The sequence below is a fragment of the Typopeltis vanoorti genome, chromosome 11, assembly GCF_054136105.1.
Source record: "Typopeltis vanoorti isolate ZY-2024b chromosome 11, IOZ_Tvanoo_1.0, whole genome shotgun sequence".
Classification (NCBI taxonomy): domain Eukaryota; kingdom Metazoa; phylum Arthropoda; class Arachnida; order Uropygi; family Thelyphonidae; genus Typopeltis; species Typopeltis vanoorti.
The window spans coordinates 105998832-106018697 of NC_143559.1; the positions used below are offsets into that span (position 1 = coordinate 105998832).

A 19866-nucleotide genomic window follows, 5' to 3' on the forward strand; every position below is an offset into this window, starting at 1 on the left:
TAAAAGCACGTAAAATTTACTTCCCGATGTGAATGTAAGGCCAGCAAAGGTTTGACGAATTCCAGTAGTGTGCAAATTTTGAGTTACTCAAAGTAATGTTTTACTAAGTCCATTACTTCAGCTATTTAAAAGTTTGTTATTGACATTTCGGATAATATCCAAAAAAATCAACAGTTTCGAAATCTTTGTTTATGGCAGTGAATTGTCGCCGAATTGAGGCCAAAGGCTTCAATTCGGCGACATGAACTTATTTAAGTTAAGGGATATTACATCCCATATTGTTTCATAGCCGAATAAGAAACTCAAAGAGTTTCATGCCGAATATAGAAACTGTATTAAGTTCGGCGAATCCAAGCGTAAGCAAATACCTGAATAGTGCAACAGCTGACCCATTCGGTAGTGCTACACTGAGGCAACTCATAGTAAGGGTGGGGCAAGCTCCGATCACTAGTCTTGGTATTTACCCATAATGTGAAACCCACTAGTTCAGAATAGTGATCGGAGCTTGCTCCACCCTTACTATGAGTTGCCTCAGTGTAGCACTACCAAATGGGTCAGATGTTGCACTATTCAGGTATTTGCTTACACTTGGATTCGGCGAACTTAATATAGTTTCTATATTCGGCATGAAACTCTTTGAGTTTCTTATTCGGCTATGAAATATGGGATGTAATATCCCTTAACTTAAATTAATATAACTAATTTTTATGTGTGTTTATAATTTTAACTTTGGGTTCTTGCTTTACGCGATGTGTTTTTTTATGGGGTTTCTAGTTAATAGTTATCAGGAAATTTCTATTTATATGGGAATCGAGCAATTGAATGGGGGGGGGCATATTCAGAAAACCAGTGACTAAAAAAATTCATGAGTACTATCTTAATGCAATGAGAAAGAAACAGGATCATATTAAATGTTGACCATTTTCATATTTGTTGTAACCGAGTATGTCGACATTTTCATATTTATGTGTGCGAAAAACGAGAAAGAAAAATGATACCGTGCGAATATTGTGCAAAACAAGACCGGCTAGTTCGAGTATTCTAGACTTTATGGAAAACACAACGTTATGACTGATACACACGTAATAATGTTGGCACTAAATTGTAAAAATTTCCATTTCTGATATATTATTCACATTTTTTTAAAAATTATAAAAGCTGCGTAATATCCAGAAAAAGGATATCATTCATTCTTAAGTTCTGACTTGCTGAAAATGCAGATGAACACTGAACTCAGCACCAATCGGAAGCCATATTTGAAATGGGGATAAATGTTTACCAGCGCTACACACCATGACTACACACATTTTCAAAGATCATGTTTGTATATTCTTTGTAATATAAAATGAAATAAACTACATGTGTAGCCAGATTTATTTTACTCTAATTTTTAAAAACTCGAAGTTAAAAAAAAAAAACAAAAAAAAAACGGCAACGTTACAAAAGCTAATAAAAGAAAATATAATAATAATAATAATAATAATAATAATAATAATAATAATAATAATGGCTGAATATTCATTCAGCTACAGTTTAAATAATTATTTAAATAATCACATTGTATATTTATTAAAATTATAGTTATTACATTATTATTAATTATTAAAATGGTAGTTGAAAATATATTCAAATACACGCACGCACCTATGAACTGTAAATTTAAATTATTTCAAATAATTTAAGTCATATTCGCTTAAATATTTACATTTTATGCGGTACAGCAGCTATCCTTGATTCCATAAATTTAATTGTAAGCCGGTGAGTTTCGTATTTGTTTTTCACAAGTCACTATTTGTAGATCACGGTATTTTTATTTCTTGTTCTTCTGTCATGTTAAAACGTGTCCTTGTATAGTGTTGTGGCTAAGATAAATGATTTCCGTAATAATTGTTCTAAAATATATTTAAAATGCATGATTTCTTTCGCTGTGAATCAAGATGAATATTAAACTAGAGAACGGTAAGTACAATTCGCTAGTTAAAATATCAGCATATCTAGTTCGCGACTTCATTCATGTATACAAGTTATTTTTGAGAGTGGGGAGAGGGAGGAAGACGTACTGTATTATTATATATTTGTATGTGGCCGTTGAGGAGATTTTACTTGTGTTATGAATGTATCGCGCAACAAAATTACAAATTTACGAACTATAAGGAATTTTCGTTTTTAGAACAGCTTTAAAAGAATGCAACCTTCACAAAACTAGAATTGTACTTATATAATGAACTCAATACAGTTTTTTTTTTTAAATTATTGCAGGGAGAATTGTGATTTTTATAATAACTAAAAGCGTAGGAATGTCAGCCTACATAATTTTAATTGAAGGTAGAATTATTCTTATGGTAAATACATAAATAAATGGTTATATACATAACGTTAAAGTATAAGAAAGCTGATATTAAAAATTGCATAAATAAATTTCAGTGCTTCTTCACGAGCCTTCCTCTTATCTCCAGCTCAATGTTTCTAGGGATCAAGAGAAGGGCGCGAAAACTAAGAAGTCTCAATTTTCACGAAGTTTTGATTTTTTTTTCTTTTTAAATATCAACTTTCTTATGTTTTAAAGGTATACATCCATTTATTTATTTTTCATAAGAATAATTTTACGTTTGCTTTAAAAGTTATGTTATCCGTTGCAAAAACGTTAGCACTTTCTGCTGTTTTTTTTTTTTTTTTTTTTTCGTTGTGGTTAAAAAGAAAACATAAATAAATCTTAATTTCAAAAATTCATTATTTTTAACCTAACATATGTTTTTCATTTTTGATATCATTATTTAATGAAATTCTAATTATTCGATTTTCAAAATTCGAAAGGCATCAGAATTAAAGGAGAACCGGCCTACTAGTCCGGAACTCGGGGCGCAGGGGTGAATTGGGCGCCAGGGGGGAGGAACCCCCTTTCGAGTCTTCAAAATTCGAGTCATCGGAATTCAAGGAGAACCGACCTACTAGTCTGAAACTCAGGAGGAGTTGGGCGCCAGTGGTGAGGGGGGGGGGGAGAATCACCCTTTTAAATCTTCAAAATTCGAGTCATCAGAATTCAAGGAGAACCGGCCTACCAGTCCGGAACAAGGGGGTGGGGTTGGGCGCTGTAGGTGCCGGGGGAGGGCGTATCTCCCCAGTAATAATATAAAGTTACGAAGGAAAAAAATACTTAATTGCTTTTAAAAAGCAATGAAAATTACAGAATTCTTTCTGTAATACAGTATATAAATGAGCACGTTTTTATATTTAATGCAAATATCTTATACATTTGCAATAAATATGCTTAAAGTAGCGTTGCACAATAACTTTGATTTTGTGATTTTTGATTATTATTACGTGACGCCTACATTCGCAGCAAAAATAAATAATTTCATTTCGTATCGAAACACAATGCACAAAAACTATATAAAAAGAGACAAATATTTTATGTAATTATGAATCGTATATTTTTCATTAGGCAAAAAGTTGTCGTTCCACGTGAAAGATGAACCGTGGCGGTGTCTGTTAATTTTTAAGTGAATTTGTCTGCTGTGTCTCCATCGTACGAGAGGTCTGGTTATGTAGTAAACACTAGGAAAGATTTTATTGAAAGTAATCGATACTTCTGGAATATAAGAGCTCACTAGAAGTCTAAAAAAAAAAAAAAAAATGCGCCTTGTTCTTTCTTCACATGACGTGTGCGCGCACTCCGATGATAAGAAACTGATCGTTAAATATGTTTTTGTACTGATTCTTTATTCGTTTCCCTACATGATTTACGTGTAGTCTTTCATTATGTCTTTTAATCACGATAGTATTAACAGTCGAAACCCAAGTATTTCGAATGTACGTGAAGCTGGCATTTCTTGTAATACTTTTGTTTTAGTATAAACGATTGTTTTGAATGCGGTTTAACGTCAATGGTGAATATTTTGCTTTCTTTGCATCGGACTGAATATTAATACTGTTTCTAATTTAATGAATTGTTATGATTATTTGATATAGCTATAATAAGAGCTAAATACCACGTTCTGTTATAATACGTACCCCTTCCCATGTGCCAGGGCTCTTGCACAGGGTTGGGTCTGACCATGATCATGATCATGGGCACAGAATTGTGCCCTACAAGAAACTATGCGTATATACCTACTTCATATATCTTGAAGGGGCAGAACCGAACCTTAGCAGCCACTCCTTTTGAACGTGTTTATGCGTGTTTAATATGCATTTTATTTGAAATTCTCTTTAGAAATACTCACATGAACAGGAATAATATGACTTGGGCAGTGAACAACGGGAATTCCTGCTTCCATCAATAAGCGACGTAAATATGTTACATTTTCTTGGTGCTTTTCTCTTAGTTTTCTTCCTTCCTCACTTTTCAGAATCTGAAATTGGAAAAATCGAATGTTCCAATGAAAGTTTCCAATTAACCTAAAAATCGATGTCAAAATAATCAACGTAATTAAGTAATTTACAGAAAAAGGTGTCCTTTGTTGAAATTACAATATTGATATCAGTTGAGACTAGTTCAGAGATCATGGTGACTATTATTATCCAGGCAGAAAGTTTTTTTTTTTAAATCTAAAGCCGTTTTGTCAGTTTTATTTTTCCTTTTAATATCCTGTAAAGCAAAACTCACAAACATCTTATACGTCGTTCTTACCAATGTCTCAGCCATCTTCGAAGGATTTTAGAACTACTTTTTTTTTTTTGTATTCTATGTTATCGTAATCTTTGTTAGAGAATTTTGTCTCATTCATTTCCATTGCGGATTTAAATTGATATATACATGGTTTTAGCTTGAGGTTGTCAAAGAGTGGCAATTGAAACATGGTAATTCCAGACAAGTTTTGGTTGTTCAGAATTGTTAAGAGGAAAATTCCAAGTTTCCTGGATGGAAAACCCGTTAATTATTTTCAAGACTGGAAATTCCTCCCTTAGAAAATGTTTCTGACGCCTTTGTGGGATTCGGAGCTATCTTTCCCATTAAAGCCACGTTTCTCAGCGGGGGTGGTGGTGAAAATTTGTGTCTCCTGAAGCAACGCTCCCCTCTCCTTGCAAAAAATAGCTATCTCTTTAAACGCAGCTACTCCAATCAACAAAACACCTGTGATCCCCATAGCACTTTTAATTACCACATTTCTACTCCATGAAATATATATAAGATGCAAAGAGGGGAAAGTATGTCTACAACCACGAATGGCGCATCTGACAAAAATATATCGCCTATGATTTATAGGTCATATGTTCATTGCATAAAGATCTGCTGCCATTTTATCGCCATGATTCATATATATCATCCAATAGGAATGAGAAAATTGTTGCATTCGCAGTCTTCCTTTTATATAGCGATTTCTTCGTCCCTATTCGATTTCATTATTGAAACATGGCAAAAAAGGCGCAATAAACCCTTATGAAAATAATATATTGGTATAGGAAATTGTAGGAGATAATTTGGGCATAGGAATGATTAGGAAAAAAATTGATTAAAAAAAAGTCTTTTAAGAGGCGATTACTACAGAATGGTTGAGAAACACTGCACTAAAGAGTAAGTGCAGTGTTTCTCAACTGGTCATCATGATATTTTCCCGACTGTATTTATCCGAAAAATGTCATGATGACCGGTGGCATATCTTCACCTTCCATAAATAATGAAAGAACATATAGGTTCCGCAAGATTCCACGTGCCGTGACAGAGGATACGGTACAAAAGAGCGCAACTACGTAAAACTCTTCTCCTGTGTTGTACCAGTATTCTCCACCCACGCAGATCCTTCACCTCTCACTGTGATGTGGAACAGAAATGCGGTAACCAACTGTGTTTTGCTGATTGGAGTAGCTGCATTTAAAGAGAGAGGGTTTTTTAAATTTTTATTTAATTTTATTTTTATTTTTGCAAGAGTGGGGAACGTGTGGTGCTTCATGAGACACAAATGATCACTCAGAGCGTAGCGCATTGCATAAATCTCCTCCTATTGGGGTGGGGAAGGTGAAAGAGAATGCATTAAGTGTGACATTCCACCACCGCTCCCCATTCGATTTCAAGTATGCAGTATGTGAAACGTGAAAGGAATTAATGATGCACCCGGCGAATCATCACCTACGAAACAGCCATACTGCAAATTCGCAGATTTTCGTATCTTCATCGTTTTACCTCCTTCCAAATATTTTTAATATTTCTTCATCCCTTTTCTTTTTTATTTCTTTCTTTTTTTTTTTTTTTAATCCATAATTAGAACACTAAACTTTACTTACTCGTATTGAGGTTAGCGCCCCTTTGAGGATGGCCGGTGGAAGTGACGTAGTGAATATAAATCCTGCTGCGTAACTTCGTATCATGTCTACTAGAGAATGTGAACTAGCGATATAACCACCAATGCCGCCAAAGGCTTTACCTGGTACAAAAAAAAAAAAAAAAAAAAAAAAAAAAGGAAAAAAAAGTAGGTTATAGAGAGAAATTCGTGAGCTAAGTGGTGGCATTAAACTAGTTGGTTTCAGACCAGTTTAATACAACAGATGATTAAATAACGATAATCAAAATCACGAGGGGAAGAAAGTGGTAATAATAATCAAAACACTAGCTAGAAGGCGTAGGTAACTAACTGTTCGTCAGCATTACTTATAATGACAGTACAATAACATAACATAAAATAAATTGTTACCTTTAAATAATTTAACAGGCAAAGTTTTGAAATATAAACACTTCTATTTATTTTCAATTATTTTTCGATTAATTAAAAATCAACTACATGATTGAGTTGCCTGAATGTCAGAAAACCTCACATTTCCACATTATTTTTTATAGTTGTGTTTTAGATAAAGTCAGGTTACGGGTTTCAATCGTCACAAAGTCGCTCCATCTATTGACTCTTAGGATAAGCAATTTTTATCTCTTCATTGAGCGGAAAATATATTCATGATTTATGTATGGGGTCGAATGGACACAGAGGTATTCACATTTCTACAAGAAGAAATTTATCTGCAAAGAGGCCTGAATGGCTAGTTATCTATACTTTACTCTATTAGTGTTGTCAACAGTAAAAGCAGATGAAAATATTTCCAAACAGTAAAGTGAATAAATATAAAAACAAAGAGTTATACTAATAAAAAAAATAGTTTCGCATTTTTAATCGTAGGAATAATAATAATAATAAAATTGGCCTATATGTGAAGATCCCTCCTAGGAGATATATATGCCTTCCGCATTACTTCAACCTTGGTATCTCTCCCGGGTCTGGCTCCCACTGAAGAGACCTCAATAAAGGTCGAAACTGGTCTAGGCAGTGGTCCTTTCTATTATGCATAGCATTATACATGTCCGAAAGGGGGGGGGGGTGCTTTGCATTATGGGATACATAGTAAGGCAAGTGATATGAAGTCATCAGCCTCTATATACAAGTAACTCAGACGTGAATATACAGGGTGGTTCAAAATTTCACGTACAAACTTTGAGGGGGAGATAGAGAACATCAAAATCAACCATATTCACATAGGAAAGCATGACCGGAAACGCCACCCGAAAGTGATAGGTGGCGCTGTTCGCCAGCGCTCCAGGTGAGCAATTGGGGCTTCCTCATTCAAGCTTTCGACGTCGTACTAAGAACATGCATCGTTTTACGAACGCTGAGATGGCAGATATGCACCTCGTTTACCATATGATGTATCCAACTACCAAGGCCGTATTCGTGGGTGTGCGAACTGTGCGGTGGCACAGGGCCCCGCAAAGCGCAAAAAATTGAAAAAAGAAAATTAATTAATTTTTTAAATTATTATATAAATTAATATTGTAATTATTATATAAAAATATTATTATATAAAAAATATATGTATATAATTTTACAACCAACTATTGTTGTTATACTAAGCGAAATAAGTTCGTAGCGCTAGAGCGGTAGTATTTGAAACTACTCTAAGATATATAACAATATCGTACAACATAGTGTCAAATAGGGAAAAGTGCATTTTAACACAGGTGTTTTTAATAATTTTAAAGAGTTTTTTGATTTTAGTTTATGATTTTATGAACAAGTAAGTATATACACTTACTGGCATGGCAATTTTTTTATGTGATAAAAACAAAACAAAACATCTTAAAAAATATATTTTGTAAACTGGTTTTAGGTTATCCGACATCAGAATTTTTTTTTCAATAGCAGTTTTCAATCTATATTAGATTTATTTATTTTGCCTCAAAAGTTGGGGCATATTAAAGAAATTTGTTAAACAATTAACTCCAAAACCGTTATGTGATACAAGATGGGAATGTAAAATAGAATCAGTTAGAGCTGTACGTTTTCAAATTCCAGAATTTTTAAATGCACTAAAAGAATTATTTAAAACTCCATCAGATAATACTATCAAAATAGAAGTGGTTTCAATATATGAACAAATAGATTCATTTGAGTTTATACTAAGCCTTGTAATTTGGTATGAGCTTTTGTCAAAAGTTAATTTAGTAAGTCAAGTACTATTACAAAATGCAAAAATTCCCATAGACGTAGCAACTAAGCATATTAAAGAGTTAGTGCAGTACTTTGAAGACCAGAGAATCTCAGGATTTGATAGCTGTTTTGAGATTGCTAAAGAACTGTCAAATCTATTAGAAATAGAAATTAAATTTAAAGAAAGTTGAGTACGTCGAAGAAAAGTATTTTTTGATTATGAAACGCCTGATGAATCACACATAGGTGATGACAAAGATAATTTTAGGATAAATTTCTTTTTTTGTAATTTTAGATACTGCTCTACAATCTGTCAAAAAAAGACTTGAATTGTATGAAATTCACCAAAAATCATTTGGATTTCTTTATGATATGAAATGAATAAGAAAAATGACAGAAAATGAATTAATATTTTGCTGCAAACAGCTGTATCAAAAATTAAATACAGATATTGATGAATCTGAATTTTACAATAAATTAATTATTTTTAGAAATATAGGTTTATACAGAATTTTTGAATTTAGAATATAATAATAATAATAATAATAATAATAATAATAATTTTTTTTATTATTTTTTTTTTATATAAACGACTTATTTGTTTTTACAATGAAAATGATAAGGTTTACTATCACACAGAGTATCTGCACACACACAATGAAAAACATATTATCTTTTCTGTACAGTACGAAAATTCGATATACAAAATGCAGAGTACATTTTATAAATATGAATATACATTTTTTTAAACTAGCTAAATATGGATTGGCACCAATGTGCACACCATTCACGATACAATGCAGTAATGCAGCATACACACACAATTCAATAATAATAATAATAATTTTTTTTTTTTTTACATTTTATTATGTCTCAGTATAAGTTACTTACAATAATAATATTTACAGTATTTACAATAAGGATTATACAGAATTTTTTTTTTTTTATGTCTCAGATGAATTGCATACATAGTTGCTGTAGTAATTATATGTATATAATATTTATAACGCATTACAAGTGTGTATAACAGATACTTGCAAGTTAGTAATTTTCTTCCTCGAAGCTTAGCAGAGCTTATCTGAGGAAGATAATAGATGACAGAGGGTGGTGGTTTCATGGTTGTGTTCCTATAGTGGTCAGAAGCCAGGTGTTGATTTTACTGTTTGTTGGTACGTGTTTGAAAGACTTTGACTGCTATTACAGTTTAACTTTTTTTTTGTGCAAATAGGGTTGGATTTAGACATGGAGTGTTTGTTTCTTTGTGTTCTTGTAGTAGTAGTTTTTTGAGAGGGGAGATTGTCGTGGTTTGTGTGTGTGGGTATGTGTGGTGGGGGAGAGAGAAACAGGAATTGCTCTAATTTTCATTCTCGCTATAATATTTATATAGTGCCTGTTTCAGCTCTCTGTATGTTCCTAGGTTTCTGTTGTCGAACGGCAGTTTGTTTATCATGTCAGGTACGTAGAAGTTTCGGGTGGCTTTGCTGTAGTGATTGTTGTACTTATATGTTATGTAGTTTGTTGACTGTGATCTTGTTATTTGATATGTTGTTCTGGTTACTCTATATGTTGGGCTGTAGTAGTGTTTTAACATGACTGTGTAGTGGCGTAAGTGTTTCACCTTAACTATTTTGTGTTTTGTCCATGCTTCCTGCATAAGAGTGGGTTGTTCCCAGAATATCAGTTTTATCATTTTATCTTGCAACCATTGTAGCCTGTTAAGTCTGTAGTCTGCGCAGAATGCGTATGATGTGATTGCATATCTTAAAATGTTTTCACATAATGCTTTATAGATTAGTATTTTTATGTGGGTTGGGGCAATGTCTTTTAATCTTATAGTTTGCTTGCTATTATCCTAAGCTTGGTATGTAGGTAGTTTGTATGGCTATTCCAACTTTGATCTGCATCGAAGTGAAGTCCAAGGTAGCGTGTTGTTTTCACCTGTGTGATGGTTGCGATTTTAGGTTCTGCACTTTGTGTATAGGAGGATGAATGTTTGATAGTGAGATATTTAGTTTCTATGGGCAGGGTTTGGGGGTTTTTGAATATCATTAGCTTTGTTTTTCCAGGGTTTATATATATGCCGTTTTCGGTTAACCAGTTAGTGATTTGATTGATGTCGTGTTGCATATTTTTGTAAGCGATTTTTGCAGTGTTGTGAATGGATACTATGGCAGTGTCGTCTGCATACTGGAAGATTTTACTTTTTAGGGGGAGTTGGCTTATGTCGTGTGTGTATATATTAAATAGAATGGGAGATAGGACAGCTCCTTGCAGTACTCCACAGGTTACATGTACCTCTTTGCTGTGTGCTGATCCTATACGTGTGATGTGCTTTCTGTTTTTCGTGTATGCTTTAAACCACTGGAGTAGACGACCTCCAATTCCGATATGGGTAAGTTTCGTTAACAAGGTTTTATGTGTTAGTGTGTCAAATGCTTTTGTTAGGTCAATGAATACCACTAATGCTATTCTGTTTTTATCCAATGCAGCGTTTATTAGATCTGTGAAGTCTTCCAGGAGTGTTGCTGTTCCTTTATTTTTTTGAAAGCCATATTGTGTTTTGGGTATGATTTGAAGTCAACGTATGTGGAGAGTTTCTGATGTACAATGCGCTCCATGATTTGGTTGATTACAGGCAGCGTGGCGATAGGTCTGTAATTACTTATTATGTTTCTTTTTCCCTGTTTGTGTATGGGTGTGATTAGTGCAGTCTTCAGTGTTTCAGGTATGTGTCCCGTTTCGAAGATTTTATTTAACAGTTTTTGTATAACTGGAAGTAGGTCCGTTGAGTGTTTCTTGATGTCTTTTGGTCTGATTCCGTCTATCCCCGGTCCTTTGTTAGGATTAATTTGTTGAATTGCCAGTGATAGTTCTTCTTTTGTTACTATGGGGAACCACATCGACTGGGTTGCTCGTGGACCTAGTGGAGAATGTTCGTATGTGTGAGGAAAGGTTGTTTCTTGTAGCTTTTGGACAGAGTTCACGAAGTGCTGATTAAAGTTGTTTGCCAACTGTTTAAGGGATTTGGGGTCGCAGGCAAAGCTGTGTTTTATTGTTTCTGTGGCAGTGGTTCTGTGTATATTGTCCAGCATTTCATTAATCAGGTGCCAGGTTTCCTTTATGTCATTCTGTGCTGTTGTTAATTTGTTGCTGTAATAGTTTATTTTTGCCGTTCGAATCTGGGTTGTTAGGAGATTCCGTTTTCTTTTGTATTCAGCTTTTAAAGCGATATTGTTCGGTGACTTCTTAAGTTGTTTCCATAGGGCATCTTTTCTTTGTATGTTGTCTGTTATCCATGGATTTTGTTTCGTTTGGGGGTATTTTTGTTAATGCTTTGTTGTATATTTTGTTAAATGCAAGTTTAAGATTATTATATACAGCTTCAGCAGAGTCTAAAGATGCTATCTGCATCCAGTCTGTTTTTCTGATTTCATCGTTCACTATTGCTTCGTTTACAATGCTATGATACTGTTTTGTAATAATAATAATAATAATAATAATAATAATAATAATATTTTGAAAAATAATGTTAAAGTTTATATTTTACCTTTGTAGTTTAATAATAATTAAAAAACTGATTTTTGATTTACGACAAATTATATATTAATATTTTAAATATTGTAATCACTGTAAAGCCAATATAGGATTTTCGTTGAGATTGCCACGATAAAAAAAAAGCATTACTAAGGGTTAAATATTATATATTATTTAATATTTGATATTCTCGTTACAACTGAAATATCTCCAGCACTTTGGAGAGAATTATATTTTACTGTTTACGCTCAGAAAATTCAATAAATAAACACAAAATGGTAATTCAATAAATAAATAAAAAATTTAAAAAAAAATCAAATACGTTACATACAGTATTTAAGTTTAACCATGAGGACGAAGGAGAAAAATTGTCCTAAATAAACATGAATAAATACTTGCTTATTGAGCAAACGAAAACGATCGGTGCAACAACTTTTCCTTTAATTTATTACATTATTAATTATATTATTAAGTAATTATTAGAAATATTTCAGATTTAGTTCTCACTAAATAATCATAAACATTACTGCAAACAACGCAAGGTCTATATTAGAATGGCATTGTAAAGAATTTAACCTACAAGGAAAGAAAACAAGAGCGTTGGATGACAACAATAAAAGTTCTTCAACCTACTCAACTTATTTTCTTTGAATTTTCTTCCATTACATCACCGTTCATTCTAATTATTAGGTGAGTTTGGTCAAGTTGCCAAACTTACTGTTATTAATTTATAAATTATGGGATTCTGAGTCAGCCCTCAAAATAATTGTTCTCCCAAACTTGTGTCCATTAAGTAATCAACTTACCAAGCGTTCCTGAGATGATATCCATTTTGTCCATCACTCCATCTCGATCTCCAATTCCTCCTCCATGTCTTCCATATAATCCTACTGCGTGGACCTCATCGACAAAGGTTAAAGCGCCGTACTGGTGGGCCACATCGCACATTTCTTCAAGAGGACACACGGCACCTGCAACATTTGTTTCTATTAACAATATTTCAAAGATTTAATATGAATGCCATCCGATATTAGTTGCGCAACAATCATACATTAGTACTGTGGATATACTAAGGATTAGATAATCCCGAAACCCAGCTTCTAAAAACCAAATATAGAACTTTATTCCAAGCCACTTCAGGCCTCCAATAAAAACGGCAAATAATTTCTATTTTTTATAAAAGATTACAGTGACCTTACCTGTGGCAAAATATTTTATTTTACGTATACTTTCGTGCATTTACTGAAGTTAAATGGAAAAGGTTTCAGATCGGTCAAATTCTAAGAACATAGGTTGCGAAGATCTTTCTTGAGTAGGCCTGGAATCTGCAATTTCATTGTATTAACTCTTGTTAAGTTTCATATTTAGTTTGATTGTAACTTTCCTTGGGTCAAAGTCACATTAACAATGTGACTTTGACCGCACCGCATTTTTAATATGAGTGAAAATCATTAATGAGCTAATCACTAATAAAACTGAACATAAAACTGAACACTAATAAAACATTAAAATCTTAATGTTTTATTAGTTAAAACATTAAAATCTTAATGTTTTATTAGTATTCAGTGATGATACGTTCATTGCACGACAGTCACTGTGCGCCAGACAGAATAGTAGTACCGATCGTGCAGTTCAACAGCCTCTCATCTCTTCTTGCTTTTCCTGAACGATTAAAATAACTCAATTATAGACGCCGCATGTTAAGTTGTGTGTGTGTGTGTATGTGTGTGTGTGTGTGTGTGTGTGTGTGTGTGTGTGTGTGCTTCATGAAATAAATAGTATCTTTCTAGTAAATTAGCGTAGTTTTTATTTAAAAAATCTAGCCTTTTTTTTAACTTTTACAATTTTGTTTACTGGACAATGAATTTTTTTTTTTTTTTTGGTTGTTGTTGTTGTTGTTTTACGAGATACATTAAACGCATGGTTCAACAACAACAACAATATTCCTGAAATATTCTTTTCAAGAAGTATTTCTGTGATCTGATCGTTGAAAAATGTACAGCCATAGATAGGAAAGCAGAATAGTTTCGTGCCGTACCAAACTAATAATTATCAGTAATAAATTAAAGATACCGAGAAATTATATACTTGGCTTAAATCCAGGTGTAAGCAAACAAAGTTTGGGCCTGAACTATTTTCAGGACTGGGGCAACTCGTATATAGAAGCTAATGACTTCACATCACTTGCTTTAGTATCTCATAATGCAAAGCACATATCCTTACGGACATGTATAATACTATGCATTATGAGAAGGGTCACTACCCAAACCGCTTTCGACTTTTATTGAATTCTCATCAATGGGAGCTAGATCCAGAGGTGATACTAAGGTACTAATTGTATGTTGTACTAATTCTATATAGGAGTTGTCCTAGTCCTGAAAATGCTTCAGCAGCAAACTTTGTTTGCTTACACTTGGATAAAGGATTAAACCAAGTATATAATTTCCTGGTATCTTTAATTTATAGTATAACCAAATGAAAAAGCTTCCACAATTATCAGTAATTTCAAAAATTCTCTATTGTTATTCAGTTGGTGTGTGCCCCCTACTGAGTCTTGCAGTTTTAAAAGGGTATTATTATTATTATTATTATTATTATTATTATTATTATTATTATTATTATTAAATTCCTGAGCATGATATAGGGTGCGTGATATACAAGTGTGTGTGTGTGTGTGTGTGTGTGTGTGTGTGTGTGTGTGTGTGTGTGTGTGTGTGTGTGTGTGTGTTGGAAGAGTCAGACAACGTTGCTGATCATGCAGAAGACTTCCTCCAGAATTATTCTGCAGTTAATTAGGAAATTAGAAAATGAATCAGGAAATTAGAAATATTAGAAATATTTTTTTCAATTAAAGGTGAGTTAGCCATTCTCATACCCAGTGGGAAGGGTTTTCCTTTCAGAAAAGGAATTTTCATCAGCATCCAGGCAAACCAGTAGGAGAACACACAAAAACGCAATTTACACAACAAATATATATTTAGACACTGGATTAACCACCTTATCCTAAAATTATGATTAGGAAATCCCAGGATAACTGGCAGTGTGGGTCTTAGGTGCCTGTAAGTACCGCTTTATTACTATTGATATTGTTGCATTTCATCCAAAGTGGAGCCCAAAACAATTTGGAAGCCACTTTTTTTTTGACTCTCTTGAATGGCAGCTGCCTCTGAAATTCTTGACTCTTTAGGTGAGGAGTAGAAGAGTCTGGTTTATCCTGAGGACAGTGCAAACATATAATACTAGATTAGTAGTAGTGACGTGTGGTTGCTGCACTTGCAACAGCCAATCATTTGACACCAGTATTATGTATTTTCTTTCCTTTCAGATAGAAATTCTTAGACATTCCGATAAGCTTCTGTATCATGTTAAAATTGCACTCTCAATCAATCATTTTTGCGAAGAACGAAATTCATAATGATAATGATTTTTAATAATAATAGAAACATATTCTTACATGGCTTTATTTCGTGATACAATCTTTTTATTTAGACGTTATGAAAACCAGGTAAATTTGGAACCAAATTTCAGTATGCCTTTTCTTTTTGTTTCCTACGTGACAAGTTTAACGCAAAATTTTATATTCTCACGCAGTTTCAGCATCTGATATTATGCGATACTAATATACCCATTGTATATGAAAAAAAAGCATGTGATTATTTTTCCTCTTGTGAAATGTTTTACTAACCATTAAAAGTTATTAGGTAATATATAGTAGCAGAAAAATTAATCATATGACTTTCTGATGGGTCATCGTATAGCTATTGTCTGGGAAATTATTCTATTTAAAAAAAAGTTTCTTTTGTGTTTTCTATTGTTTTATATTTTGTGGCTTTTGAGACTTCTCTACAGTCTATAGTTAAGCATCCAACAATCACCTTCATTCAGTCAAAATCGAAGCATGTGCTCGGTGCGATATTTAAATCCATGTCATGTGTACTTGGTATCTCAGAAAACTGTAGAATTCTAGCAAGCAATAATGTCCGTGTTCCTCCATATGTTGTAATAAAATCAATAACCGTTTTCTTTCACTCGGGTCTACACTTCATTTCAATCTACTGCAGTTACCCATGCTATTAATTGTACTATGCAACTAATACCGAAGCAACTATGTCGCAAGTGATATTTCTTATCCTATTTCGCGAGATGAAAAACCCAAGTCCCCGTGTGGGGAAATCCTTTCCATCTACGTATAAAACCGACTACTTTTCCTTTCGCTTGAAAGGTCCTTGGTCATTTGTTTCCTAGAAGTATCCAGAACTATTATTCGAACATAAATCTTTCCGAATAGAGGGCGTTGTCGTTCGTTACTGACTGAACTACGAAGGCTTGCAGTTACCTGCAGTGATAGCATGTTTATTATCCCTGCTGAATGATAAAAGCTGGTTTCGTTCCATGAATCGCCGTTCATGCTGTTTCATAATGACGATAGAAACCGATAACTCGAGACGAGAGTCTGAATTATTAATGTGGCATCTACATTCAAGGAAAGTAATAGAAAATGGAACGGTGTTCTCTGTAACCGAGAGGCATTAAAATCGTTTGAACAGCATAGTTATTGATATCCACGTATTGTTCCTTGCTACCACAATTTCCAGATTTTAAATCATGGAGATATTTTATGCAATTGCTAAGGCAGCATATCAGGTAATAAAGAGGACAACTCGCTTAATCCGATTTGGTTTATATAGAAATAATTTGCCGCCCTTATATAGAAATATTTTTAAAATCAATCCTTCCTTTCAAATCCTCTAGAATTTGAATAATGGAAATATTTAACAAAGCTTTTGATGAATAAATGGCATTTGCAACAGCGTTTATTCGATTCAAAGAGACTTTGCGAGCTGCGCTTGTCGCGCAGAGGTTCCTGCTGGTTCTGCTATAAGTACTCACACTGCTGCTCATTAAAGAACTCAGAAGACCTCCATGGTATTTGTGTCAGTTATTATTAGAAAGCGGGAGATCATATTACCGGATAGGGACGAATAAATCCTTTTAAGGAAATGCTTTCAGTCCAGAAAAGTAAAACTGCTGAACTTATCGCCAAAGAAAGAAGAACATTTATTCTTATGTTTAGATTAAAAATAACAGATACCTCCTAAAGGGTGAATTTAGATTATAAGAAATTGATGGCATTAATTAAATATTTCTGATTTCACAATGAGTTGATTTTAATGCTACAAACAATATTTTTCGTTTCTATATATATATATATATATATAAATTATAGTTAAAAGAGACTAACAAGAAACTATTTTAAGTTTGCTCTGAATGCTCAGGTACTGATAATGTCGCAGGGTCTTGTCATGCGAGGAACCATGGTAGAAGGAAATCTTAAAGGTTTTCTTTTGTTTGTATTTCAATTAAATACCGATGTTTGAGAAGGAAAACACAGAAGACTTAATCAGATTTAGAAGTGATAAATCTAGATCAATTATAACAAAATTACAGGAAACTATTACGGCAGTGTATATTTGTGGAAGAAATCTCATTATTAACCATTACAATTAAATTACAGGTTTGCTTTATTTTATTTATTTATTGTAGTTTCAATCAGGAATATAAATTTATAGTATGGTACAGTAGAGTTTTATAAATCAATCATTTCCCCCTCCCCACCCTCTCGTGGTTCCTGGGCTATACGGAGCATAAATATAAAAACAACTCATATAAATGATCAAAATTCCAAACATTTACTCTTTGGACGGAATCCTCTTTGATCTTCATTTTTAATTAAGTAAACCAACAAGGAGCGAGTTTGAAGACTTTGGCTTTGCTGATTTGTGGATGTAAAAGACCGAGAGAAATCTTTTCACATTTGGCTAGAAAGTAAAACTCTCACAGAGTTTCCTCGGGATGACCCTAGAATAATATTACCACTATCATTCGATCTGAAGTTCAGTAACTCAAATGAAATTTGCGACTGATTGGCGAGTGGATGATATACCCGCTTTGCAACCAATAGGCTGCTGGTTCAAATCCCACGGATGTTCGTGAATGTCTTTAGATGGTGATAATTTCACTGTTAGGTAAAAGACCACCACCACCATCATCTTGCTTATTAGAGGATTGAAATTGCTTCAAGAAGTTCGATATTTGGTCTCTAAAGCAAGAAAACCAGATTATTAATCCTTAGTTCACTCGAGGGACTACTAATGTAGTGCAGACATGCAAACTTTCGTGGATAAAATTCACAAACACACACATACACAAAAAAAAATCCCATAGTAATTAGGATAATGCTATTCTTTCTTTATATTTATAATAAGTAACCGAAGATCCTGTCTTAAAATACCATTACTTTTAAATGTTTTGGGGAAGTAAATTTCATACTCACCAGTCATAGAATGGACTGTTTCGAAAACCACAACTTTTGGCACGTAAATATCTATCGAACTTAATAACTCTTCTAGATGTCGCGGATCGTTATGGCGAAATACGTGCTTCGGAACTCCACTGTTTCGAATTCCTTGAATCATTGAAGCATGGTTGCCAGCATCAGAGAATATGTGACATCCTAATATGAAAATCAGTATTATATAAAGTATAGATTATTAAAATATAGCATAAGTTAAGGGGGATAGTAAATCCGGTATTATTTTACAGCCGGGTACGAAACTCGGAGATCGAAATCTAAAAGTTTCATGCCGAAGAACTATCGGCGAGTCCAAGCGTAAGTCATCACTTGGGTAGTACAATACTCGGGCAACTCGGAGCAAAGGAGCTGCGTTTTACATTATGAGAAAATATTAAAAATTGTGACGGAGCTTGCTCCACCTTTGCTCCGAGTTGCCCGAGTGTTGTACTACCCAAGTGATGACTTACGCTTGGACTCGCCGATAGTTCTTCGGCATGAAACTCTTAGATTTCGATCTCCGAGTTTCGTACCCGGCTGTAAAATAATACGGGATTTACTATCCCCCTTAACTTAATTTATGTCGCCGGAAAAATAGCCTCTTGGCTCTTTATCGTAAAATATAGCATAATTATCTTCCTTGTATATTTATGTGTTCTGAATTTAATAAATGTCTCAATAACCATAAAGTATTTTCCTGACTATGATATAAATTATTTGATTTTTCAGTCAATAATGAAATCATCGCCATAACCAGTATAGTTTATTCAAGTATGAATAAGGAAATACTGCATATACAGAAATATGCATATAGCAACAACTCGTGGAGATAGTGTATTAAATGAACGTGTGCCAAGTTACTCTTTTATGTGTCAACCTAGTAAACATCAGACGGATCATAAGTCTCATCTTCATAAAGAATTTTACTTATATATTGTCCAAACTGTCGTCTTGGTCCTCCTTCCTTCTATATGTAGGCCAGGGTGAATGTCTAAGTTTGTGTCCAATCCGTCTCAGTTTATTTTTCTAAATTGTTTCTATTAGGGGGATCTTTGCTGGCCTTCTTCAATAATGGCAATATTAGGAAAGTGATTTTGCCATATACTGTATATCCTAATATTCATCGAAGGTATGCTGTTACAAGGCTATTGATTATATGAACTGCTTGTTGAGTAGTGATGTTCCACATTCGGGAACCATACGTAAATGTGGCTTGATTGGTGGTTTTGTACAGAGAAATTTTGGTAATAATTTTAGCGATGATGTAAGAACCAGAGTACTGTTTTATTTCTTCGAGAGTGTGATCATTTAGTTCAATTTCCTTCAATTCTGTTTTTTTTTTAGGACTTTAGTTTTGCTCCTGTTGACTGTCAACCCCATCAGTGCTGCATTTTTAATTTCTACATAAATTATCTAGGTGGTTTTGGGTATTCTGAATGTTACAACATCATCTCCACAAACCACTCTTTATATGGGTTTTTCCTGAAGAATCTTCAAAATTTATTTTCTGTGAGTCCGCAAACGTAGCCAAGGCAAGGGTATTAACAAGAAGATATGGTGCTCAAAAGTCTC

At 33.6% G+C, this 19866-nt stretch overlaps 1 protein-coding gene across 2 annotated transcripts in view; it reads right to left on the minus strand.

Annotated features, from left to right (window-relative positions):
* LOC150101908 (5-aminolevulinate synthase, erythroid-specific, mitochondrial-like) overlaps positions 1 to 19866 on the minus strand; it is a 65155-nt gene that overhangs the window by 7074 nt on the left and 38215 nt on the right. For both annotated transcript variants that reach the window (XM_090400663.1, XM_090400664.1), the window contains 4 exons: positions 18277 to 18456; positions 12749 to 12913; positions 6223 to 6362; positions 4224 to 4352 (listed from right to left, as the gene is read on the minus strand). In XM_090400663.1, coding sequence (XP_090256789.1) covers positions 4224 to 4352; positions 6223 to 6362; positions 12749 to 12913; positions 18277 to 18456 — 614 coding nt within the window. The remainder of the gene's footprint in view (positions 1 to 4223; positions 4353 to 6222; positions 6363 to 12748; positions 12914 to 18276; positions 18457 to 19866) is intronic.